The 25,995-nt window shown below is 39.1% G+C and overlaps 1 protein-coding gene and 1 long non-coding RNA gene across 2 annotated transcripts; one reads left to right on the forward strand and one right to left on the reverse strand.

Annotated features, from left to right (window-relative positions):
• Window positions 1–5,745: 5,745 nt before the first annotated feature.
• LOC137195232 (uncharacterized) lies at window positions 5,746–7,828 on the reverse strand. Its single transcript, XR_010931095.1, has 2 exons — window positions 7,602–7,828; window positions 5,746–6,660 (listed from the first exon to the last, which is right to left on the reverse strand). It is a non-coding gene; the product is annotated as an uncharacterized lncRNA (long non-coding RNA).
• Window positions 7,829–7,914: 86 nt separating this feature from the next.
• Window positions 7,915–25,180, forward strand: c13h21orf91 (chromosome 13 C21orf91 homolog). The gene is made up of 5 exons (XM_067607414.1): window positions 7,915–8,062; window positions 10,218–10,363; window positions 19,849–20,352; window positions 21,204–21,266; window positions 22,414–25,180. The coding sequence occupies exons 2-5, from the start codon at window positions 10,237–10,239 to the stop codon at window positions 22,590–22,592; spliced, it is 873 nt and encodes a 290-aa protein (XP_067463515.1). The 5' UTR covers window positions 7,915–8,062; window positions 10,218–10,236; the 3' UTR covers window positions 22,593–25,180.
• The last annotated feature ends 815 nt before the right edge of the window (window positions 25,181–25,995 follow it).

Genomic DNA, 25,995 nt, shown 5'->3' on the forward strand with positions numbered 1-25,995 from the left:
ATGAGAAGTGATAAAAGCATGAATAACTCTTTGAAGATCATTAAAAGAAATAAAAGATCTAATTCTAGAAATATTTCTGAAGTGGAAAAAACACAACTGAGCTATCGAGACTGAGGTTCTGGTCTAAAATAACTCCAGGGCTCTTAGCTGTGGATACCACATGCTGAGTTAGAGAGCCAAGAGCAGGCACAACTTGGCCATAAGTGTACTCAGGGCCTTTAATAAGGAATCCTGTGTTGCAACAGTTAAGCTGAAGAAAAGTCACTTCCATCCAATCCTGAACCGCAGCTTGGCAATTATGCAGGGAAGATAATTTAGCTGATTCAGATGGTGTGGAGGACAAGTACAGCTGAGTATCATCTGCGTAGCAATGAAATGAAATATCTTGCTGTTTGATAATGTGGGCCACCGAGAGTAAAGAGAAAATAAAATTGGTCCTAGAAGGATCCCACACATAGACAATGCTTGAGAGGAGGTAAAGCCATCAACAGACGCAACAAATTTTCTGTCAGAAAAGTATGAGGAGAACCGCTGGAGGGAAGTCCCGGTGATACCAACCCATGTTCTCAACCTTTCAATAATAATGTTGTGTCAAACGCGGCGCTAAGATCAAGGAGAACCAGTACTGAGCATTCAGCTGCATCAGCCTTCATCAAGACATCACTGATAACTTTCCATGCTGTGATGCTGTCAGAAACCTGATTGAAATTTATCAAAAATATTGTCACTGATCAAGACTTCCAACAATTGATTTGAGACAATTTTCTATAGGATTTTTTATGTAAAGGGAAGCTTAGAAATTGATCTATAGTTGCTATAGTCAGAGGGATCAGAACCAAGTTTTTTGAGAAGTGGCTGGACACTAGAACTTTTTAAAATAATTGGGGACACATCTAGAAAATAAAGAACTGTTGATGATTGAGAGCAGGCAAGGGGCTACAGTATCTAGAACCTCCAATAAGAATTTGGTGTACGGTGGGGTTGATGATGGTGTCATATGTGAAATAGTTTCAGTTAATTCTTGCACCGTAATTTCCTTAAAAACACATAAAGTATACAGCTGAGGACAAGCTAAGTCAGACACAGAAGTGGGGGGATGAATCTTGGATTGAATGTCCTCAATCTTGTCTATGAAAAAGGTTAAAAACCTTTCACTGTCTGCATTTGAAATAATAGTGACACCAGAAGAACCAGGGTTGTCCAATGGATCAGTGGTCTCAAATGAGAATCTTGGCTGGTTGGAGATGATGATCTCTGAAAAATATTTTGCTCTTGCATCTTTAATTTCACTGTTATAAAATTATAATAAAAATTTCATATGCTCACAGCGCACTGAGAGTTTTGATTTCTTCCACTGTCTCTCAGTCTTCCTGCACTCTCTTTTCATGCTTTCAGTGATCCAAGGTGATGCAGTAGATGAATTGGATTTAAATAAATGTTTTAGAGGAGTGACATCTAAGGCAGGATAATGAAGCAGTTAATTAAGTCATTTGTGTTTGAAAGCAAATCTATGGATTTACCAGACTCCACAAATAATGAGGAAAATCTTGAAGCACTCATGTCATTAAAGATGTGTGAGTAAATTTCCCGCTATGGGGATACCTGTTCACATAAACAGAGTTAGTACTTAGTACTTAGTTACATTCCACCACTGGTTATAGTTACATTCAAATAAATCATTGGTAACTTTGATATAACAAAACATATGAATGTCTGTAACATATCCTGACTGTATAAACACTTTCTTGTTAAAATATGGTGAAAACTGTATTGTAATGTGGCAGACATTTCAGTATAGATAATGAGCATTCTGCCATTCTGAGGATATAGGAGAGTGTGTCCACTGTTAGACTGGCTGTCATTTAGACATATTTATGACACTTTAGTGTGGTTTTTGAGGTAAATGTATCTTTAAAGTTTGATAATCATAGCATATACAAACATACAGTACATGAGTCATTTCCTTGAGTTCTCGTCAGTTTAGTGTTCAGTCTGTTCACCTCTCACCTTGATGAATGATGGATGTAGTCAGTCGGTACCATCACATTAGTCATAGGGCCTTAGGTGAAGTAAAGGAAGCCAGCCTGGGGCCCAGACTCAATTATGCTGAGGAGCAGCACAACAGGGTGCTATCTCCAGCCTCAGATATGAGGCTATGAGTTTTCAGATTTTTTCACTGATAAGATGTGACGTGACAGGCTATCCAAAATGTCTGCCAGGCCTGTTAGGTTAAGCTGTGTAAAGACCCACAACATAGTGACCATGATATTTAAAAAATAATAAACAATAAATTAAACAAAGCATGGGCCTGGAGGTTTCCTCAGGCCAGATTCCACATTCAAGGACCCAGCATAACAGCAGTATCTGGTCCATGAAGAGCTTTGGTGTCACAAACTCAAGAGAGAGAATTAGAGGGCATGAAACAGGTAAGACAGTTATGTGTAATCTAGTGGGTAAAAGGTCATCAGTTTCCCTGTGCACTGTCAAAGGTTTTCAGGTGATATCATGTGTAATGTAGAGGAGGCGTGAGGTGAGGCAGTATAAATGTTCTGACCATAAATTTTGATTCACTGTAAGAAAGGCAGTTGGCTTGAAAATGACAAATAATATACTTTGCTGAATTACTTTTACATTTACATAAGCATGTAATGTATGAGTACACAGCATAACAGTATGACATAGCCTGGGTGAATCAGTTAGAGTACCTTGATCTAAAATACTTCAGCAGTGGCAGTCTAATTAACTACACGACCTTTGGTGTCATGTTATGCTGACACTCTTAGTAAAGTTCCACAGTTTTGACAGAGTGTCAGATCTTTGACTCAGGAGTATATTGCATCTAAAAAGAATTCTTGCTATCACAGTTTCTCAATAACTGTTGTCGGGCCATGTTAATATTTATGATCAGTGAGTGTCTCAAAGATTGTAAGACTTCCTTGTTGTCAGACAGGGCGTCTGGTTGCTCTTTTGTTTGACTGTGATAGGGACTTTACAGTTTGGCTGAGTCATACCTCAGTGCACTGACGGACCAACTACAGAGCCCACATGAACCATAAAACATGAAGTAATGCAAGGCTTTGGATACAGTGCTATAAAAAAAGGTGTGTTAAGAACTTCCAGGCTGAAATGTTAAAGGGGGAAGTAATGGAAGCGAAAAATCAAGTATCTTTCTTTCTTTAACCCCACTACCCCTTTTTCCTCAAATAAATTTCATTGGCAGGTCACCTGAAAACAAAAGCAGAAGCCAAACAGTAACAACATCTGTTCTACACTCTGTGACTAGTTGCTGAGAGAATAAAGATCATACTGAGTGCTGTGGGCTGTTTTTCTCCAAACTCTTTTTTTCCCTATCCCCTTATTTTAACCTCACAGAACTAGCTCAACAAGATCTGAGACCTTGTCTCCTAAGACGCGAGGCGTGCTGCAACATGTGCATGTAGCCTCAGCGAAAACGTGGATGTGGGCGCATGCAGCATTGATGAAATACAAGAGTCATGGCTAACTGAGCAAAAGGTGAACACCCCATTGATAAGTCACGGAAAGTAACCCAGTGATAGACATGAGAGACATGAAAGTTTGTTAAGTTGAAGAAATTATATATATATATATATAGCTATATATCGTATGGATTGAAATGACTACATTACATTGGAGACGTAATTTCCTGGAAAGGTTTATTTAGAGAATGTAATCATTGACTGTGTTACAGTTAAAGTCCACACCGTGGGGGTGTGGGGTGGGGGGGGGCAACTGTGAAGAGTAAAACGTGCCACAGGGCAGTGTACTGCCACTGTGTCAACATGTGTCCCTCCTCTTTGTTGATGGAGCAGCTCGAGGACATGTCAGGATTTGTTTCTTGATGACATCAGTCTTTGCACCCTTGATTACAACTTTGCAATAAAAAGACTTGTTCGTGATTACTAAAAGCTATTGTGTTACACAATGTCATCTTTTTATTTAGATGACAGTAGAGCTCATAGCCATGTTAACATTAGCTTTTTAGCACTGGTATGATTTGTTGGTGTGTTTTGTTGGTTGTGGGACTTAGTGCTCAAATGTTGTTAGGCTCTCATGGGTTATCAGAACATAGTTGCAGATTTGTTTGATAACAGCTTAATTCTGGCAGCCTGCATCCACAAGGCCTTTGTGTAGTGTTGACTGCGTCAAGGCTGCCAGATAGGCCAGAGGGCCAGACAAACTTAGCCTGCCTATTGTCTGGGTTTCTGCTCTCTGCTCCAGGAAGTGTACGGGGCAGATGTGGTATGCAACATAGTGTATAACCTGTAGTTGTTGGCAACTTTTCAATGTAAGCAGTGTCTTCATAGAAGGTAGTTTTGTCAGTAACATATTGAAGCAGGCAAACTTTTTTAAAAGGTTAAAAAGGTCAACTTTTTTTACCCAAGTTTATTTGAGGCCTGTAATCATTGTTTTGGGTCTTTAGTTACATGCATCTTAAACACAAGGAATAGGAAAGTTTTTGGTGGCAATTGTACTACTGATCTTTGGCCAGGAGATGGCACAATATCTCTGTAAAGCATTCTAAAAGCTGGAGAATTATTACTGAATCACACGTTCCAGCACAATCTAGAACAACCTTCAATCAATAACTTGCTAACAACAATAAATAAACAGTTTTCTTGTTTTCAATGGAAATTTGCATTTTTTTCTCTTTGTAAATTAACAAAAATAAATGTTTATCATCAGAGTCCTTGCCCCAGTTGCCAAAATAATAGTGTGGTGTGTTGTTTGTGTAATAGCAGTCAGTTTAGCATACATTAAATAGCTGAGTGGCCTTATCGACATTACCATTTGGATCATGTCCTGAAATACGACACCATGACACGCACAGGATAAACCAGACAGACTCACTGCAAGCTGAATAAAATATCACTGACACATGCATTATGTTGTAGCCTACACACAGTGGTTATGACTACACAATTTAAATGACAGTTCCCTAGGGCTATACACAGTGGCAGGCCTTATCAATGCATGTCTTTGTTTGGTTTGCAGCAGAACAAAACAAAAAAGTGGTAAATAACTGAATTCATGTTAATTCTACAAAGACATCCTAAAATAGCCTGGACAAAATTATTGGTACCCTTTAGAAGTTGTAAGAAATAATTGATTTGTAGTGATACTTTAAACAGACTATTGTGTTTTAATTAGTATCACAGGTGTTTTAATTTTATAATCACTCATAATGAGCGAAACATACAGCCCAGTATCAGAAAGCTGTGTCTTTGTTGCAGGTCATGGGTCTTCCAGTAGGATAATGACCCCAAACGTACATCAAAAAGCACCCAAGAGTGGATGAGAAGAGAACGTTGGACCATTCCCAAGTGGCCTGCAATGAGTCCCATTCAATCCCACCGAACATCTGTGGGAAGAGCTGAAACTTGCAGTTGGGAGACGGCACCCATCAAACCTGAGAACTGAAGCAGTTTGCTCAAGAAGAGTGGGCCAAACTACCAGTGGAGAAGTGTAGAAACCTTATTCAGAGTTACAGAAATTGCTTGACTGCAGTTATTGCCTCCAAAGGCTTTGCTACAAAATATTAAGTTAAGGGAACCCATATTTTTGGCCATTTTCATTTGTTTTATTGTATTAAATAATATGCTGAGTTGTAAATCAAAAGCAAAGTTTCAGTTATATTCAATGTGAAATAAAGAATGATGAATACCATATAATTCTGTCAGTTTCAACTTAATACAGAGAAAATTTAGTTGTTGTTTTTTAAAAAAAAAAAAAGGTGGAGGGGTACAAATATTTTTGGCCACATCTGTATATATATACATACATATAGAGATAATAAAAAAGTTTAAAGTTATAAAGATAGAATGCTATACAGTATATTACCCTAACCAGTAAGCATAAATACAAATGCAAAACCAATAGTGCAATTACCTTATATCCAGACTAAAGTGGTTAGATAGTAGATAGTCATAGATAGATAGTCAAGAGTATCTTTTGAATGAATACTTATAAAATCTGTAGCATTTGTACTTATGATTAGTATGTCTCCATAATGAATATGATTGATGTTAAATAGTAGTAAGTATAACAAGAAACTATAAATATATAAGGTATATACATGTACACACATATATATAGACATACATACTGTACATTGCGATATGTCTATACAACACATATGAATATGAGTATGTATTACATATTCTGATATAACACACCTGGCTTAGTCTGGGGTCACAGAGCAGTCTGATAGTAGTGCCACAACAACAACAAGCGCCTGAAGAGCTCCATATTGCACTTTGGTTGAATGAGTCTGTTGCTGAAGGAGCTCCCCATCTGCCACAGTTTATCATAAACAGCATAGGAAGGGTTTTCCACATTGGCACTGATCTAGTCCCTTGTCCTCCTCTCTGCCGTTGCCTTCATATACTGCAGTTTTTTCCAAGCAGGTGTGGCTAGATGGTATTAAAAGCACTGGAGAAGTCATAAAATATGACTCTCACAGTGCTTCTGTGCTTCAACGGGTGCATGAGCAAGATTGCTGCATCCTCCACACTCATGTGCACCTGGTATGCAAATTGTGGTGAATCCAGGAAATAAGATACCAGGGTCCTCTGGTGCTGCAGATCCAGCCTCTCAAAGATCTTCATGACATGTGAAGTTAATGCCACAGGTCTGTAATCACTGAGAGTGAATGGAGGATAACTGATATCAGTGCAGTCCATTTTATAGAGCAGCTTTTCCTTTCAAATGATCTGTATAGCATGATTAGACTTCCTATTTTTTGTTGTTTGTGATACAGAAAAAAAAATCAGCCAACCAAAGATAACTTTTGAGAAATACAAAATTCAAAGACTGTGTGGCGTAATGTTGGCCAAACAGCAGAGTCAGAATAAATTATCTGACCACTTCTGACAAGGTCACACATGCTATATAGTCTTTGTTATGACTAAGAAGTCTTTTGTGAGCTGGAGTCTTTTGTGAGAAGAGCTGGTGTTACTGGCATTTAATCATTTTAGCATAACATTACACTTTTGATGGCCAACATTACTCATTTCAAGGAAAAGCATGGGGTCACTATACAACCAGGCCTACATCACCACAAGTGATGTTATTGCTGCTCCAATGCTGTTTTGCTTTTAGTAATTAATAAAGGAAAGGGATTGAGTAATGCAACCACAGACTCCAGCCTCTGTGTCAATATAGGTTATAGAATAAAAACAGTAGCACTAGTTCAACTAAGAACCGTTTTGAAATGCGGGACCAGTATTTGAGTATCTGAGTGTTTGTTTGTTTGTTTTTCAAATATTTCTATAATAGTACATTTTTTAAAGTCATGGACTATAAATATATATATATTTATATACAGTCAGTGGTAAAAGTTTATTTTGCCAGACAGTTTAAGGATGTCAGCTAAATCAGTTAATCCAATATAGCAACAGCACAGTTATTGTTATTGCGATTAATGGCTGTTCCTATAAAACTTTCGCGGGAATTCCCCACGTGTGGCTTCAGGAGAATAAAAACCGAAAATATGCTGACGATGGAGAAGTCGTCCAAGCTAAAGGCCGGTACCCATTCATAATGTCTAACATGTATTATCCAACAATAAGAAACTGACTCACTGACACTGCTGTATATGCTTGTATCATGGAGTGTGTATAACGATAGTTAAACCCCGACTTCTTCCCTTCTGATATGGAAATGTTTTGATGACTCTAGAGGGACATACCTTCTTTTAACTGTAGGGGTGTATTTACAACAATTGCTGCCAGAATCGGCTTATGTAATGAAACAAATGTAAGTCGATCACGGAATTATTTGTATTTCTAATGTAAAGCGTTGATATGTTGTATTTGTGTTTTTATGAGGAGCAGAGTATCTCATGTTTAAACTACTGATGATTGTTTTCACCCCTCGCATGAACTAGTGGGTCATTCCGCTGAGAACGGAGAGAGGTTCCTGCAGCTTCTGTGGGTTTTGCCGTGACGTGACGCGCAGTGTTGTCTGATGTTTGTGTGCTTACCGGGGCGAAGAAGACCCAAACAAAAGGGATATCTGTCCGAAGGTCCTCTTTAAGATAAAGGTGAGTATCCTTAAATACTAGTGGCACCCTCGTTGGGTTGGATATAGTGCTGTTTATCAACGCCAAATAACGGTCACGAATCAGCCAGACCAGAGCCACTCGGAGGCTAGCTTAACTTCTTGTTAGCGAGCATTTTGTTTAACGGTGTGTGTTCAGACACTCGAGTTACAGTAAACTGCCTTAACTAACATGCCACAGGCAGCGGGCCTTTTAAGCCGTTCATAAACAGAAGAAAAATATGTTATGGTAAACGTTTCTCTATATAGCAATGTGAATCCAAAAGTTCTAATGCAACACCGTTATTGCTCTGACCAGCTATTCTTCTGAACCACCATTGAGTGTCTGCTGATACAACTGGATGAGCAGACAGATAACAGATAAAATAACCTTCAGTGCAGTTAAAGAATGCTGTTTTAATGCTGTTTTTCTTTCTGTGCTGCCTCTGACTTGAAGGGTTTTCATGTTCTCAAAAACCAGCAGGGAAGCAGAGCTCTCCATATGTTATCCCGTACTCACGACCTGTAGCATCCTTTACATCAGTGGTTCCCAACCTGGGGGCCGAGACCCCAACAATTGGTCGTGAGATGATATGACAGGATAGGATAATGAAAAAAAAACATATTTTGGACAAACAATTGTTTTTCAAGCTTTCTTCTAATTTCTGCTTTATTTCAACTGCAACGTTAGTAGATTAATCAATTAATTGATGGGCAGAAGATTAATCAGCAATTGTTTTGATAATTGAATAATTATTTTAGTAATTTTTAAAGCAAAAATGAGCTGGTTTCAGCTTCTCAAATATGATGATGTATCGCTTTTCTTTGTCAGACATGATGATAAACTGAAAATCTTTGGGTCTGGACTGTTAGTCAGACAAAACTAGACATTTGAAGATGTAACGTTGGACTGTGGGGAACATTAATGGGTATTTTTCACTATTTTCTGGCATTTTATGGACAAAACAATTAACCTATGAATCAAAACAACAATTGGTAACTTAACTGGTAGACGATGCAACATGTGACGAGGGGTCCCAGGTAGACTTTGCTTTATTTTAAGGGGTCACAAGCCAAAAAGGTTGGGAACCACTGCTTTACATAACTTGTGGCATTTCACAAGAGGAGATGTGAAGTCTGTTTTGTTTTTTGAAAAACCAACAGCACTGAAATGATGTTTTTCTTAAAGCAAATGTCTGCCTTTTACTTTCATTTTGTGCCAAAGGTTCACCCTTTCTTAGCTCTCACAGTGTAATAAGTTTTCCCAAAGGACATACACTCTGTCTTTGAGTCAAGTGGAAAATGGGTACCTGCCATCTACCAGACTGCCTGTTGGATTAAGCAGCTTTTAATAGCCTTTTTAATGTGATTGGCAGAGTAGGAGAATTTAAATTTCAATCTGTTAAGTGTTGTATATTCTGAGGGGAAGTGGTTGGACAGATGAATGATACAGACACCTCAATATGTTGTCTTGTGATTTGATATTGCCACACTGACACCGATATTACTAAACGTTCTGAGAAAAAGGCGTCCTTTAGTTCCTGAAACTGTTTTGCTTTGTAACAGCTGAGGCTTTTTGTCAGTTTATGAATGTAAATCAGCTTCCAACGTCTAGTTTTGAATATAGTGTGGTCTAGGTGTTTGTATTTGGAGTAACTTTCCATACTTGTTACCGTACATAAACCAATGTCATCATTTTAACCCACTGTATATGTGAATCCAGTCTTGAAAAATCTGCTCTTTCTCCATAGAGATAACTTCTGTTTTAAGATATGCCTGCTAAGATTAATGCTGTTCTTGGATGACATCAGATTGTGTTTAATGTCATGAGACAATAGCAAGGTGGCACAGTGTTTAGAGAGAGGCTGTCCTTATCCTGTAAGACCAAGATTTAGTCTGCCATGTCTTCAGTTATCTGTACCATTTTATCAGCTTGTGTGGTCATTTATCAATAACATCACAGTCCAGAAACATTTTAAAAACAGCCTCTTTAACTGTATTCTGTACCAAAAATAATCTGAACCATAACTATTCCCCTTGCTGACACTAAGAAAAAATGCATTTTTAATAAGTTTATTTGAAAGTGTGACCTAATTAGCAAAAAAGAGCTTGGAGGTTGCACAAGCTCCTGGTATTTAGCCATGTGCTCTATTTCACAGTTTTTCCCCCAGAGGCACCATGGATGAAGAAGAGCAGTTTGTGAACATTGATCTGAACGATGACAATATCTGCAGTGTCTGCAAGCTAGAGACGGAAACAGGGACCTTATCTTTCTGCCATGTCTGCTTCGAACTCAGCATTGAAGGTAATGCAACTCTTTCTTGTTTGCTCACTAGAGTGAAGAGCAGGAAAAGTGAGAAAAAAAACGGAGGAGAAATTGAGCTCATCACATACAGACGATATGTTTGTGCTAGCTAATCTTTGAAAGCAACCTGTAGGTTACAGTATGGAGTGTTCCTCCTTAAGAATTATTTTCTAACCACAAGGTGACCTCTCCACATCAAAGCTTTTTAACTCCTGAACACACACACAAACACACTCATTGATGTCTGTCTGACAGGATTCAGAATTAAAATTCATCTCCAGCAGTTTCACTGGCTGGCGTCATATAGAAGCAATCTTGGGCGGATAGATCAGCACTGGTCTGAGCTGCCAAGAGTCTCCAGCAATTGGATCACACAATAAATCACTTTTGCAGGAGCATCTGGATTCTTTTTGATCATCACTTCCCATCATAGCGAATGTGCACTTTCACCAGGAGCTGTAATACAACCTTAGAACCTTTAAGATTTGTTATTGTCTCATTTATTTGCCATCCACAAACACTTCTTTTATCCTCTTATGGAACAACATATAAGATAAAGTGTATGTGCAAGGTACTGGGCCTGTACGACCAAAGCCCTCACTAAAGCAGGCCACTGTGATTCTCCCGTTTGATGTGCCACTCTAACTCAAGAGCATGTGTTTGAAGTTTTTTCATCTCTTAATTAATGAGTGGCCTATTTGAAGAAGAATGGGGAATCTGAAGGGATTAGATATGGCTCTCTTTCGGCACTCATCTCATAGATCCACAAAGGCTCTTTTCTGCAATGGAGAAGTGTGTGTGTGTTCATCTCTGTGCAGTATTATTGTGTACGACTTGTAAAACAGCATCATATAGCCGACTAAGAGCTCCCAGAATGGTTTATCATCCTGTTGTAAATGGGTGTAAATGCATATGCATGAAAGATTTATAGATCCATTCTGTCATGCAGGGTTTTCTCTGGATTTTTTTGAGACAAAGGTGGCAAAGGCGGGAGAATGTACATGGTGTGGTGCATGCAGTTTGTGCATGCGGTTGCGCACCTTTAGAGTGTCTTGCACATAAGAGAAAAAATAATGATTGACAGACAAAAGTGTCCATAGGTGTTAAATTTTCAATGGTAATTATTTGGTCATTAATTCAAAAAACACTTGCAACTGCTGCCTTTTGTGAAGATGAACTACAAGATTACTCTAGCGTATGCACGCTCTAGACTGTCCGGTTGAGTTGCAATTGAGTTCCGCCTTTTTCATTCTGTCAACATCACATGCTGGGATTTTCAACCAAGGCAGTGGCCAGTAATACAAAGGTGGCCCACCATTGAGTTAGATAGGCAGGGAAAACCCTGGTCATGGTATAAGAATGAATGTAGGGGTATTGATTAAGTGCACTGTTATTTGTGTGCCGTAAAAAGAGTCTTCAGCCACAGTCTCAGATAAGCATTGTTAAAATAGTACTTAACTTAAAGTTGTGAAGTTGTGTTAGTGAGTGCTTACAAGCTCGTTAATCCTCATTCAACAGGAAGATAATCTAAATATGGTCGGAGGATGCAGCCTGGGTACTGGCATGAACATACAATAGAGTGGAAACCTAAATATACCAGATATTTGAATACCTTTTACTTATTAAAAACAAACAGCCTTAGTTAATGATTGATCTGTGTAATACCTAGCATGTGGTACCACTCTGTTTCACTTGTTTGCACATGGCCCCCTCAGTAGCTTGATGCTGTGCAGGCTGTTGCATGCTTGAAAATTAAATAGGTACAGTTTTCAGGGTCATCTTGTGTTTTTCTTTTGTTGCTCAGTAACATCCACTTTGGATGTACAGGTAAAAACTGTCTTAAAATGAGTAACCCAACCTTTGACAGATATGGCCGTTAAACTGTCAGCGATCCTCAAAGGCAGGGATTGCTTGTCTGGCTCACTGGAGGTGTCCTTGCTCGCTCCATTTAATTTATCAGCTAGGATGCTATGTTCAGGTAGGCAGTAGCTGGTGGGGCATTTATGCAAATGTGTCCCCAAAGCTTTTCACTGTTTAGACAAAACTGAGGTGCCCTTGGGGTTGGTCGTGTCAGATAAGACTCTTTCCACTACATTAATATTACCATTGTGTTTTTCTCAGGATACAGGTTTTGATGTAGCCTGTGTGGCAAGGAAGTGACTGTTATGTAACTGTTGGGTCTGGGGGGGAAGAAGAGGGGGGTTGTCAGACAAGCACGTGTTTCTGATGCAGCCGAGTGTTTCATTGGTGGGAGGAGAGCTTGCCAAGCTGCATGTGGCTACTTTAGACACGGCTGATTGGAAACTAAGGCCAAGCCGTGTGCCCGCTGACTGCTCATGTAGACTTAATCGCTAAAATACTCCTGTGCCATCCTTCATTAAAGGAGAAAGGAACAAAGGTCTAATCACCACACAAGCAGACAGAGTGCACAAAAAAATATGAAGGGGAGGGAATGGTCTTCATCACCCATTACACACACAAACACACCCTCCCAGCACATTTCTGTCCTAAAACATATCATGCTATCTCAAGGGTGAATTGCTGCTGCTGCTGAATATTCATTGCCTTCTTGCTCTCTGCTGGTTTTTGAATATTTATTAGAAGCAATAGAAGCAGAATTGCTTCTTGTTTTGTTTTTTTTTTTAAACTAGGAGAGCATATCGCTATGTACAAACCATGGTTATATCATACATCAAGACCCTCTGTATTTATTACTTTCTCCATAAATTCAGCTTAAACGAAACCATTATCACGTAAATTTACTATCATTTTTAAATAAAATATCATCACCCCAAAAATGATCTACAATGCCTTGTTCCTTCTTTGATTAGTGTGTAAAAGGCAGTGTCCTCTAGAGGCCACACACCAGTTAGAATAGCTGCCTGCTGAAAGGAGGAGTGAATTAAGTTTTTGTTGACTAACTGGTGAGAAACATTTGTCCCAGATATAAATGTGTAAATACAGTACATACCAAAAATACAATGTTTGCATGTTATAAATATATTATGACTTTAATCACCAAGTGATGCTGTGTAGATGAGCTACCACATGATTGGTAACTAAAGGTTTGTGCTTGTAAAGAGGAACATGCAGGACAAGTGACATTTCTGGTTTCAATATGAGGAAAGATCACTCAACCAGTTGCTCTTTTGTGGTATTATTACTGAATGTTCATGTGTAACCTTTTTGCATTCATTTTCATTAAAACATAATAATTAAATATTTAAATCGTGAACATATTATTGTTGGTGCAGTGATGATTATTTCTAATTGGCCACTGCAGCAGTCTAGCTATGTTGCAGCAGAGAGCATTATGAGTTAACTGCTCATACTTAAGAATTCATTTCCACCCACAACCTCCTCAAGCTCTGCTCTGAGGTTTGCATGAAATGGGGATGTTCAGACGTGTCTGTTTACACGTCAGATACTGACACACACAGTAGTCACAGTTGAAGTTAGACAGTGCTTTACGTCAATATAAACCCCAAGAGACACTAATAATAACAATTTATTGTCATCTCCAAAATCCAATAGATTATATATGTTTGAGCTTTGAGCTAGAAGCTTATGTTGACAGGGCTCAGAGTTGTTTACCACCAAGGCGTCACCCACAGTACCACCAGGTGCAGAAGTAGCTGTGAAGGCTGTCTGTAGCAAAAGGTTTGAGCACAGTTCAAAGAAGGATGAATGTTCAGGAAGTGCAGCTTTTGTTATAGCTCCAAGTAGTTGTTTCCTGAGGAAACTGCTTTAGCCTGTGTGTGCTGGTTCCATCAGAAAGTACCACATAGAAATGGTGGCTATTTATATATTATTCAACCTCTGCCTTAACTGGGCATTTCTTACTTTTAGACATTTCTTTTTTTTCTTTTTCTGCACCATCTGAGCTGTGGAGTGTGGACTACACATGGTTACACAGCCTTGAGCGTCAACACAGTAGAGCAGAGAACAAGGGAACAACTGCAGTCCCACACCAAAACACCAGCAGCCAGTTCAGCCTGTCTCCAGTTATGTTTGTCTTCTGTGGAAGGACTATCACTGTTTCAAACTAAAAGAATGGGTGTATTTTGGATGAATTTTCATTATGAAGGCTTCTCGACTGCTCAGTGTAACGTGACATCCAACCCAACCCCTATAATGACTGTGATAGCAAAAATTATATGATAGTGATAAAGTGGAAAGTAGCCAAAAGCGCAAGACCTCCCATCTAGCTGTTGCTTGCAGTTACAGTTTTAGTTTAGAAACTGCATAGCTGAAAAAGAATAGCTTATCAGAATATGCAAAAACATTTGTGCATTATGTTTTTATTGGTTGCCAGATGTGTCATTCAAATGAGAGTAAGCAGTTAGTTTGCACATTCCTTCTGTGCAAAGTCACATTGAAAGAAAAGTTTACCCTCAAAATTAAATGTGACTGTTATCTATCATGTCAGTCAAAATACCAATAAGTATTTAAACCACCAAGAGGGGCCAAAAAGCTACTGACTTCAAGGTGAAGTACAGAAGGGTTTTTTTAAGGGTTTTTTTCATAATGTCAGTAGGAAGTTGGCAATACATTGTTTCACTGTGAAATGTTTTTTTTCTTTGGTTTCACATCTGTCAAACTTAACTGTTTGGGTCTCACTGCTCAGTGCAGCCTAATCAGACTAGAGTAGGGCTTTTCTAAATGAACTGGCTTTATTGGATGTGACAAACTGTGCTTTATAACCAACTGAGAGATCTGACACTTTAGCCTGTGTATTGTAACCTCTAACCTCTCCACCCTCTCACACCAGCAGTTAACTTTATTGCTTTTGGTGTCCATGGCTCCTTGTCAGACAAGACGTCTGCTGAGCTTCCAGGTTAAGCTAAATCCCAGCACCCTTCCCTTTATCTGCTTACATTATGCAGACAGAATATTTGCTGAGGTCTGGTAATATTACCAGCTGGGTTTGGACCACAAGCAGCTAAGAGTGAAAAACAGAAAATTCCTACAGCTCAAGAGGCTGGAATGATGCAGTTGGTGCTGATTGTGGTTGCTGCTCTACAGGGGCTATTGTAGCATGCTCCTATAAACAGCCCATTCATTGTGGGTGACCTCTTCACCCTGGGGTGTATAGAGAGGCATAATTAGGTTGCTGCCTGTGGAAGCTGTATGTTTGAACACAGTAATGGTCCAGAATAGTGTTGAACCTACTGTATGTTCTACAGTGCTGAGTCCTCTTATTTAGTACTATAATGCTTTTCAAGGTCAAGTATAATGGGCTGCTTTCTATGTGAATCTGTCACTAGTATAAATAAATAGGCAGAGATTATAGTCTACATTAACCCCACAAATATAGATAAATTGTCTCATGAGGTCTTTATTGTCTCCAACTCTGAAATAATTAGCTTTTTCACCACATGTTGGTGAACCTCTTAACTGCATTATTCACTAACTTATTTACATAGTGTAAACCATACTGTAGAATGTGATATATAGTCACTGTCAGCAGCTGCTTCTATACAATCTTATCTTGTACCGCTTTGGAGTGATGTACATGCAGGATGGTAATGACAGACTACAGCCACAGCAAAGGAAAGTTGATCTATTGTTTATCTATTAGGGATGCAACGATGATAGATTTTGATGGTACGATTATAGTCTGAGGAAAAATCACAGTTTCCTTTTGCAGTGGCAAGTTTTACAAATTATAGATTTGTATTGTTGAACAACCCCCTGTCCATTCTTTATTTATCCAAAATACCCCACACTTATGGTTTAAGGCATTTTTTTGGTGGATACAACACTTCAATGTTGGGTCCCTCAGTCATTGCCAGAACACTTTTCATCTCCTTTAGCTAACTGAGCCCCACTCAAACACAAATGAAGGGAGCTGTTCTCATGACAGCCTGTGTAACTTTGCATACCTGAACTTGTTGCAGCACAGCATTTTAAGCTGGTATACCAGGTTTGTTTTGGTTCAATGGTAGAACTTCAGTTTGCAGTCTGCCGGTTGCGCCTACGGACATTTTTTTAACACAATTCTAGTCTAGTTTAATTTAATTTTACTCACAGTACATCCATTGTTCATAGAAAAATAACACACCATGATGTCCCTTTTTTGAGAGTGAGAACAGAAACACTAGGTGTAGCTGTAGCTAGGTGTTTTAAATCGTGGTTAATAGTTAACCAGTTAATCTTTGGTACATATTTACGAGGGATTTCATGGTATCTTGCCTGGAGAGGACAGAGGTAGGATAGGAGGCATAATTAACTAGTGATACTGTTAACACCATATAATATGCTGTAGATGGGCAATCACCATGTTGCTTTGTTCTGTATACTTACATTGCTAAACAGGTGGTTTGAGTTCACATGTCATTGAGTTCACTGTTGTTCATGTGACTTCTATGTTGGTATCTAAGTTGGCCCATGCAGCTGCTGACAACACATTCTTCTAAGCTGTGCCACGCAGCTCTGTTTGACACCTTACCACCGGTGACCTCTGTCCCAAATCCCTGGTACCAGCTCTCAGCCGTCCAAAGTGTGTCAAGGATCGAGTATCCTTGCCCAGCACACACACGTGCAGTTCAGAGCAAAACCAAGGCAGAAAAAAGGTAGCTCCATGCAAACAGAAATGTTCTGCTTTGTTTATTGCACTTGAATGTAAAATAGAACAGTGTATGTAGTATGCTCTGCAAACATGCATGCAAAAATGCTACGAAGAGAGATGTAAATCGTCAAAAGTTTGGGAAGAGTTTTCTTTCCATGACAGCAACCACAAGACCAAGTGTGCAGCGTGAGAGTTGGAGAGTTTGAGTGAATTTTGGGTGAAAAATGTGGCCAAAATGTAGCCACTAAATATAGAGTAGGACTATAAATAACAGAGGGATGTCATCTCTCTACAGCTTGAGGATTATTATATGTTTGGACTGTTCCTGTGGTCACTTCACTATCAAGAGTTATCCAGCCTAACAGGCATCAATCTTCCTCTGGGTTGTGGTGAACCAGCTTCACTGTAACTCAGCTCCACTAGTTTCTAAACCTTTCTTTAACAAAATTTTTTGATTTCCCCTGTCAACAAAACTTTGTGACTTTGTTGACTATTACACACCTCACAAAGGTGTCTCTTATTTTGTACGGGAGAGATAGTCAAAGATGATCCCCATTGGATTTCTGAACATTGTGAAGCATAGTTTTAACATCACTTTCTTTTTTTTTATATCAGAAGTATTATTTCTTGTTCAACTAACCTGGATCTGATTGATTTCTGATTGGTGTATCATAATTGATATTTGCTCTCAGGAACAACTGAAAACTGAATGACAGCAGATGTTTATATTTTACATTTGTCTATCAGAACTAAGCATGAGTCTGTGCTTTGTCTTTGTTAATTGTTGAACTGAATGACAGACTAACCTTGGCTCCATCACAAAAGAACAGGAAAAAACAAGCCTATTGGTCATCAGTGTTGTGCTTAATGTCTCCAGCTGTCACAGCTGAACAATGTCGATTCACCTCCAGTGAATAGTCTGTGTGTGTGCTTGTGCTTATGTGTGCAGCCATGAAAGACAGTAGTGCTAAGCTGCTTAGCTGGAGTGAGGTCTTTGGCTGGTGGTGCACTGCCCTGGTTGTGGGCCAATAATTTTTTCCACTAGGCAAGTGGTAGTCAGTGTGTTTTTGTGGTAGTCCAAAGACTGGGACTGATCGGATTATAACATGGTTGTTTGACAGGCAGTGTGCTCACACACTTGACTCGCATGCCCTATATGTGGTTCCTTCACAAGACTAATCTATTCATTGTAAAGGCTTGTCTTTCTAGGCACTTGGGTCAGAACACAAACAGGCAGAGGCTAAGAATAGGTTTCTGCGCACACAGTTGTGTAATGGTCTAAAACCTTCCTATGTACTGAGGCATATAAGATCCATTAATGCTGACTGTCCCAGATTAGGTATGGACTATTTACTTTTTTCCTGCAGCCATACAGCAAGCTCTCTATAGACATGCAAAGCAATGAAACTGAACAAGTCCTGACTACAAAATCGCGCTTAAAACTGATTTTTCTCTTCATTCTTTTTCAAGTCAAGTTTATTTAAAAAGCCAGTCTTCAAACAACTTTAGCAAGTCTGCTGAAGTGATTCTTGTAGGAGGTTTTGCTTTAATGTGGTTTTTAAAGAAAGTTTGACATATCAACGCTCAGGAGTCTTTTCTGTTTTTGACTTAATTTATATTTTGGCCTAAACGTCTCAAAGCAAATTGAGCACAGTCTCTCCTCAGGATGGTTTAACTGTAAGACTCAACAAAGTTTTGTGTGAGTGTAACTGTAGAAAGGTCCTGGCGACCACAGCAAACATGAACAGTCTGTATATGTGTGTACCTGTTGTTTTGTGGTCATGTGGTGTTAAGTGATGACCTGTGGTTTCCTTTGCTCGTCTGTTCTGGTAAATCGCTGAGATCGGCATGTGAGGTAAAGCTATCTAAGTGAGCTCTTAAGTCTATATGGACTACAGTGACTAATCTCCTCACCTCAGGTTCCAACATGTACTGTATGTCTGTTGTGAAATGTCGGTCGTGAGAAGGCCTTCACACGAATGGCTGTGCAGCACGCTCTCACTTCAGCCTCATCCACTATCTCCTCCACACACACAGTTTTAATTCTCGCTCTCTTTCACCTTCAGTTTCTCTTTGTTTATCAAGCCGAGTTCACAAAATAAGGCTTTGGCCCATTTTACTCGGAGGTTATTTTAATTTTAGTCCACTTACTACATGTTAATTTCCTCTGTGCATGCTAAATTGGTTACAGTGTGACCTGTTTTGACTGGATCCAGGAAGCATTGCTTTACTTTCCAGGAATGTAGTCTGAATCGGAGAACATCTGCCCATGTAGTCAAGTTGTTTTTCCCCCCTTTCCCTTTAAGATGAGAAGGATTGGATGGTTTTGTTTCAGGGACCAAAGTTCACCGTCTATTGAAAGACTTATGTCCTGTGTATGTGTTTATGCAGGATGAAAAATAAGACAGAGTGGACACTTTCAAATTGTGTTTGCATCTTTCACATTGTTTGACAGGTACAGGTATATTGAAATCATTGTCAATTAATGTAAATGAAATGTTGTTTCATGTGGACAGAGACCACTCTGTGTACCTACCTCTCTACTGTTGCTCAGTAAAAAAAAAAAATCCAAATATGCATGTGTTTGCGTTGAGACTGGGTTGATCTATTATCCCTGCCATCTCAACGCAGCGCTAGCTAATCCACTGCACACTAAGCAGCTTTCACAGAGAGATCGCAATAGGTCAATCTGCCAGTTTTAGCTTGTTTCATTCTGGTTTACTTTTATTTGCTCTGACAAATTCAATGAGTCAGTGCTGCATTTCTCACTAACTATAGAGATGACTTATCAATTTTATCATGTTTCTTTTTTTATGGGTTAGGCCCTGGATCTTTGAATCTCTATGTTGCTGTTATCTGTAGTTGTATTTGACCTATTGACTCATTCCTTTATGTTATTTATTTGTGAATGCAGGTGTGTCCTCTGCTACCTTGTTGCACTCAAAGTCCCTGCGCGGCCACAGAGACTGCTTTGAGAAATACCACCTCATTGCCAACCAGAAGCTGTCACGTTCCAAGGTCTCCAGAAGTGCCTACGAGGGCATGAAGCTGGCCCTCAGCCAGAAACTGAACCGCATCATCCAGTATGCCCAGAACAAAGACTCTGTCTCCTCCAATGGCCCCAGCCGACGGGGGGCCAAGCTTCTTTGTTACAGCCAGCAAAGTGACTGCAAGCTGCTGCCCCAGTCAGATGCCCAGGTGCCCCGCTACGCACCCCACTGGGAAACAGGCAAAGCAACAGGGCTGCCTGATTACACTATGGGGATGCTGGAATGCCACACAGCGGAGGAACTCGGGCTGCTGCAGGAGTCACAAGGTGACGTCTGGTCCAGTGACGGCAGGAAAGGTCTACATAACCGGAATCAACCGTCAGGAGGACAGACACAGCACAGACACCAGGGCCACAGCAGAGATGAATGTGAGCACATATCAATTGAATTCTCTACCAAAAGGAATTTGTGGTCTCTAGCTGCAACTTTAGTTTGATCAGTGTGTAACTGAAGCAGTAGTGCAAGCTTTCATTTTTTTCTTCTTTTGAAGAGAGGATGTTGTAGACAATAGTGAATGACAATCAAAATGAAATACTTCATTCCTCTGCCTCTCATCTCTCTCTTCAGTGTGATCTCTGCTGTCCAGAGATTTCTGTTCCCTCAGAGCATGTATTCATGAAAAAGCAAAGGACAGAATAGTAACACAAGACAAGATACATTTTTACTTTCTCTGTCATTCGTCTCCCTCTTTGCTATGATCTCTTCAGAGAAAAGAAAATTTTCCTTTGACCTTGAGATATGTTCTTTGTTTTCTCAACCGTCTAAAGGTCCTTAATTCAAAGTCTGTGCTTTTAAATGAAAGATGACTTGAATTTCACAGGTTCACACTCCAACTACTCACTGCTCTGAATCTTGAACCTGCTATTGTACATGCAACTAATAAAAATTGTTAAAGTTAGCTGTTACATGAATATGTAACCACTTTAGTTTTGCTTTTAGTTTGTTAATAGAATTTGTTTTTGTTCGGGTCATGAACAGCTCAGAGCTTTCCTGCAACACATTCCTTTTGATATTACTCAGAGTGTTCCTGTATACAGGTAATGAACCAGTATACAGGGTGCTGGTTAAAGGAACCAGCACATATACTTTGCCACATTACCCAATTTGAAACATGAACAAGTTACACAAGTTGAGTGTTTTTTAATCAGATGTAATTAGCTGAGAAATTGACATTCTGTACCTTCCACACATTCTAATCACAGCTGTTTTTTTCTTTTAGTGACTAAAATGAGTGTGGATGAGCTACATCAGCTGAATGCCCAGCTACTGATGCAGATTCAAAGTAAGTGCTCTCCATCATCAATATTTTTTGTCCAATTCAATCTGTAATTATCATCCCTAATAAATCCTCACGTGAAATCTGTGCCCTCAGGAAAAAACTTCATTAGTTAAAAGTTTTTTTTGAACTTACAGCATAGTCAGGCCAATCCAGCAGGGGTGCCAACGCAATGGTTCCGGCAAAAAAACACAGGGTTGTTTGGCAAAAAGTTTAACCTTGGTTAAACCTTGTTATAACACAGGTCTGTTTTCGGTCTGAAAAGACTCAGTAAAGCAGGGCTAATATGGACTGGAAGGCATCTCTAGTCAACACATCATCTCCTTTCATGTGACCAGCTGTGTTGAATTGGGCACTGTGTAGTGCTTGTTCATGCATACCCTGCCTGTCTGTTCACTCCATTCTTCACCAGTTAGACCTTTTGTTTGCTACACACAGTTACGGCCAAGCTAAGAGCATCTCATCTCAAGCAACAGAAATGTTTGCATATCCAACACAAGCAGATGTTATCAGATTTTTATCAGTAAGGCCAAGCAACCACCACCCATGGGACGGCTGATGGAGCCATAATATTTTCATCTTCAGTCTGCTAGTGTGAGGGTTCAGATGAGTCAAGTTGTCACTCCGGCCAGTGTCGAGAGGAAGATTACATGAGCTAATGTGAAATGTCCTCTGACGAAATGATGTCTAGTGGGGGGCCTGGTCTACACACTCTTAGTCACCCTTTAGGAGCAGTCAGTTCCACATGTGTTCATAGTGTTACTCAGAACAGACGGAGGTTATTGCTCATTCTTAATTATGTAAGGAGCACCACACATGTCCAAGAGTTAATGATCTACAGTTGTTGTTGTATTAGAAGTGTCTATAAACTAGTTTAAATGAGAGTTTCTCAGCTGCATAACACTGCACATTACTGAAGTTATTAGTTGTTTGACTCTGTTTTTTTGTGTGTGTGTGTGTGTGGGGGGGGGGGGTGTTATCTTAAGCTTGTTTTTTCTGTCATGTTGTCTTTGCTCTCTGCTCCTTCAGTAATCAGTATTATTGATTTACTTCCTTTTATCTGTTTCTCCCATTTGTTTATCTGTGTAGAAGTTGACCTTGAGTGTGAATTAAACCTCTGATTCTCATTTTTTTTCTCTCTCTCTCCCTCCAGAGGTCTTCGAGGAGCTGACTGTGGCTGTGCAGGAGAAAGACTCGTTGGCGTCAGAGTTACACGTGCGTCACATCGCCATCGAGCAGCTCTTTAAGAACTGTGCCAAGCTGCCCTGGCTGCACATTAGCAGGGCCGGGGTGAAGGCCAGCAGCAGCAGCAGTGGCAGCCCCGTGGAGTAAGGTGCTGGAAGATAGCGGGAGGTCTGTCCTGTCTCTGCTACTGGGAGGAAGCTGACAAAACACCTCCACGTGCTGGCTGCAGCGAGGCTGAAAAATGCCTTGATGTATACTGACTGACTTTTACAACACTACGATGATGTTGAGTTTTTAGCTCTGCATTAGGGCAGCATTAAGGGCTGCATTGACATGGCCTCCGATCTCGTGGTTGCGGTGATGATGCAAGGATTAATGAAGGTTTGCAGTTTTTAAAAAAAAATTGCTGGTTTGGCATGTGACCTGAATTCTACCCAACCCAATCTAAGTACCCAGTAAGCATGTCTTCTGGGTACTTAGAGTCATCTGGCCCCAGTACACGATGAGGACATGTTCTTACTGGACATGATCCTTTGAAGATTTACCTTAATACAGACTGAGAAACTCCTTTTCTACATAATTTCACAAAAACGGTAGCTGTTGGTTTTATTTAGTTTTGTTTATTTTGCTGTCCAAAATTTCAGTTTTCATTGTTTCATTTTCTGTAGATATATCCTCTTAAGCTTTTTTTTTTTCTTCTGATTATGTCATATGCGGATATTCAAATATGGGTTTTAGCACTGCTTAATGCTCCTCCATATGCTATCTGATGGTTCTCTGTTGAGGAGAGTTACAGTATTTTATAACATGGCTCTGATGAATACTTAATGCAGAGTAGCTGGATGGTGTCAGTCTTATTCATACTTTAAGGCACTGCCAGCATTAGTGTTTAATTACCGTTCTAACATAAAGCGCTAACATGGTTTAAGCTTCGTCTGCAGCTGCACACTGGCAATATAACGGCTTGAAACGAGTTATCGATTTGCATTCAAACTGCCCAAATTTAACATGATTATTTGTAAACTGTGGTCTTCAGAAGAATTTACAACTGTATATATCAGGTAGATTCGATAGTAATGAACTTCTTCTGCTAAAGAAAATGCCAATAATTATACATACTGACAGTGACAAAGCTTTGCCGAATTCCTTTAAAATAACACCTTTAAAATTGTAACATATTGATCAAGTCTTATCTAGAAAATAGCATGAGCAAGTGCAAGACAACACCCAAAAGTACCCTACAGCATCACTGCAACAAAGACAAATCAGAGTGTGAAAGTTACCAAAGCTATACTAGCTGTGCAGTTTTTTGTTTGTGATGTGATGACTATTTTGAGAGTGTCCATGATCTAATACTTGGTAACAGTTGTATGACAAGTATTAAGTAGAAATATCAGTTAATATACCCTCTCAATGGCTTAAAGTTATACCTATTCTGTTTTTTTTCTCTATTATTGCTGGTGAGATTTACTTGATATTTAGTGCAAAGCTGTTATTGTCTGTATAGTGGTCAAGCACAAGTTGTATGTATGGCTATACGCTGGATGGGCGTTATTGGAAGAGGAAAGTTGAAACTACTGGAAAAGAAATCCAGCTGCCAAACCAAAGTCTGTATTTGTTCTATATGTGAACTGCAAGCATTTGGCTGATATAGATTCCATTAACAGAGCAAGATGCAATACCAAACTGATTTAAAATGTGGCTTAGTGATTTACTTCTAGGTTTGGTTCAATGTGTGTGGTAATGAAACATAGATTTTTACTCTAAAGGTGATGCTGTGGAAATGATTTGTTCTTGTATACACAGTGTATGATTTACGATTAGTTTTATTTATCTTTTTCATTTTTTCTTTCCTGTCCAATGTTAACTTTTGTTGCCCTTATGTGTGAGAGCTAAGTTGATGTCACAGCAATACAAACAGGATATTTGGTCTACTGTGCCTCTGGAGGTCCCTGATTTTAGATCAAAAGGAGACTAAGAAGGACAGGGATGGTATTAACAGTATCAGTGTTTTAAGCCTGCAGTTTTGGTTAGTTTATTATTCAGGAACCCTATGCAAGAAAGAGACTAATAAATCAGAAGCCTTATTTAGTAGAAAATATTTGTTATCTGAGTTTTTCTCAGAGGTCACAGAGCTACTTGATTATAATAAGCTGGGGAAAGACTAGGTTATTAATCAGATTGGTGTTTAGACAAACTCAGCATTGTCAGTGTATCTCTTTTGCTCTCTCTTTGTAAGAGATTTAAATGTATTTGACCCCTTTTAGGGTTTAAAGTTACAAGTTTTAGCTCAATTTTAAACGTGTATCTTTATTTGGATAACTGAATTCAGTGTGCTTGAGTATTCAGATTATTGGTCCTTAATGCAAATTTTCAGTCATTCAGTCTTCAGTTGTATGTTTTTTATTTGTGTTTTAAATATGAATGCCGTGTGTTTTTGTATACTGTGGAAACATGGCTGGGCCTTTGCCTCTGCTCAGCAGTTTTTGGTCGTGTGTTCTGGTGCTTGTTATCTTTTGCTGGAGACGTAAGCATACCTGTTACACTTCCACCTCCTACCTTTTTTGACTTGACTCTTCATTTGTTTTCTAATGTTGAACAAGGCTGCATTTGTGTTGTGTGATGTTTTACATTCTATTTATTGTGTGTGTTCATGGACCTTACACAGCCTGTGTGATTTGTGCTTTGTATTTTTTTGTAAAATATTTCAATAAAATGAAATTATTTTTACTACATACTCTGGTTCTGGTATTTTCCTGATCATAGCCACTGCTGCATGGTAATCAGTGGTGTGCAAGGGTGGGCAATTGCTATTATTAATATTATTATGAAGTAATATGACCACATGGATGTTTTAATTTTTTTTAAAAAGGGGGTAAAAATCCAATTAAAATAAAAAGCTCTTCAGAATCAACCACAATAGCTTATGTTCACAACTATTCTATCATAAAAACCAACCTTAATGTGTTTCAACATATCTTTGTCAAAAGCTTGAGTAGTGTAGACAATCATCCATTCAATCCATCAATAATTGTCTGATTAGCACCAAGTGTGTTTACACCAATGTTAGCTTTAAACAGCTGTGTGAACTCAAGAATCTATCTGAAATTATTTCTATAATTGATATTATTGGCATCAGAGGCCATGAAAAATGAGTAGATACTGGATAAGTGCAACTTTCAGCGTAATTTTACTTGAATATGACCCATTTGTTGACTGACTGTTGATTTATAGCTGGACTGTGCATTAATGATCATGATGGAGGCTGGGTGCCCCCTTGTGGACAAAAAGCTTGTAGAGGATGAACAGCAGAAGTTCCTGGTGGTTGTAATGAGCGTCACTATACAAATATGCACAGTCATGTGGTAAACCACAGAAGGATCACATAACCTTGGGCCTAAAATTCTGAGAAATTTCAATAATAACATCTTGACTTACACAATGGAAGAATCCATGTAATAGTACAGTGTTAACGTTCTCCAAATTAATACTTTATGCAACAAAATAAAGTCTGAATCCTTCATAAAACCCTCCTTTCATTTAAAGTATA

Source organism: Thunnus thynnus, chromosome 13 (assembly GCF_963924715.1).
Source record: "Thunnus thynnus chromosome 13, fThuThy2.1, whole genome shotgun sequence".
Taxonomy (NCBI): domain Eukaryota; kingdom Metazoa; phylum Chordata; class Actinopteri; order Scombriformes; family Scombridae; genus Thunnus; species Thunnus thynnus.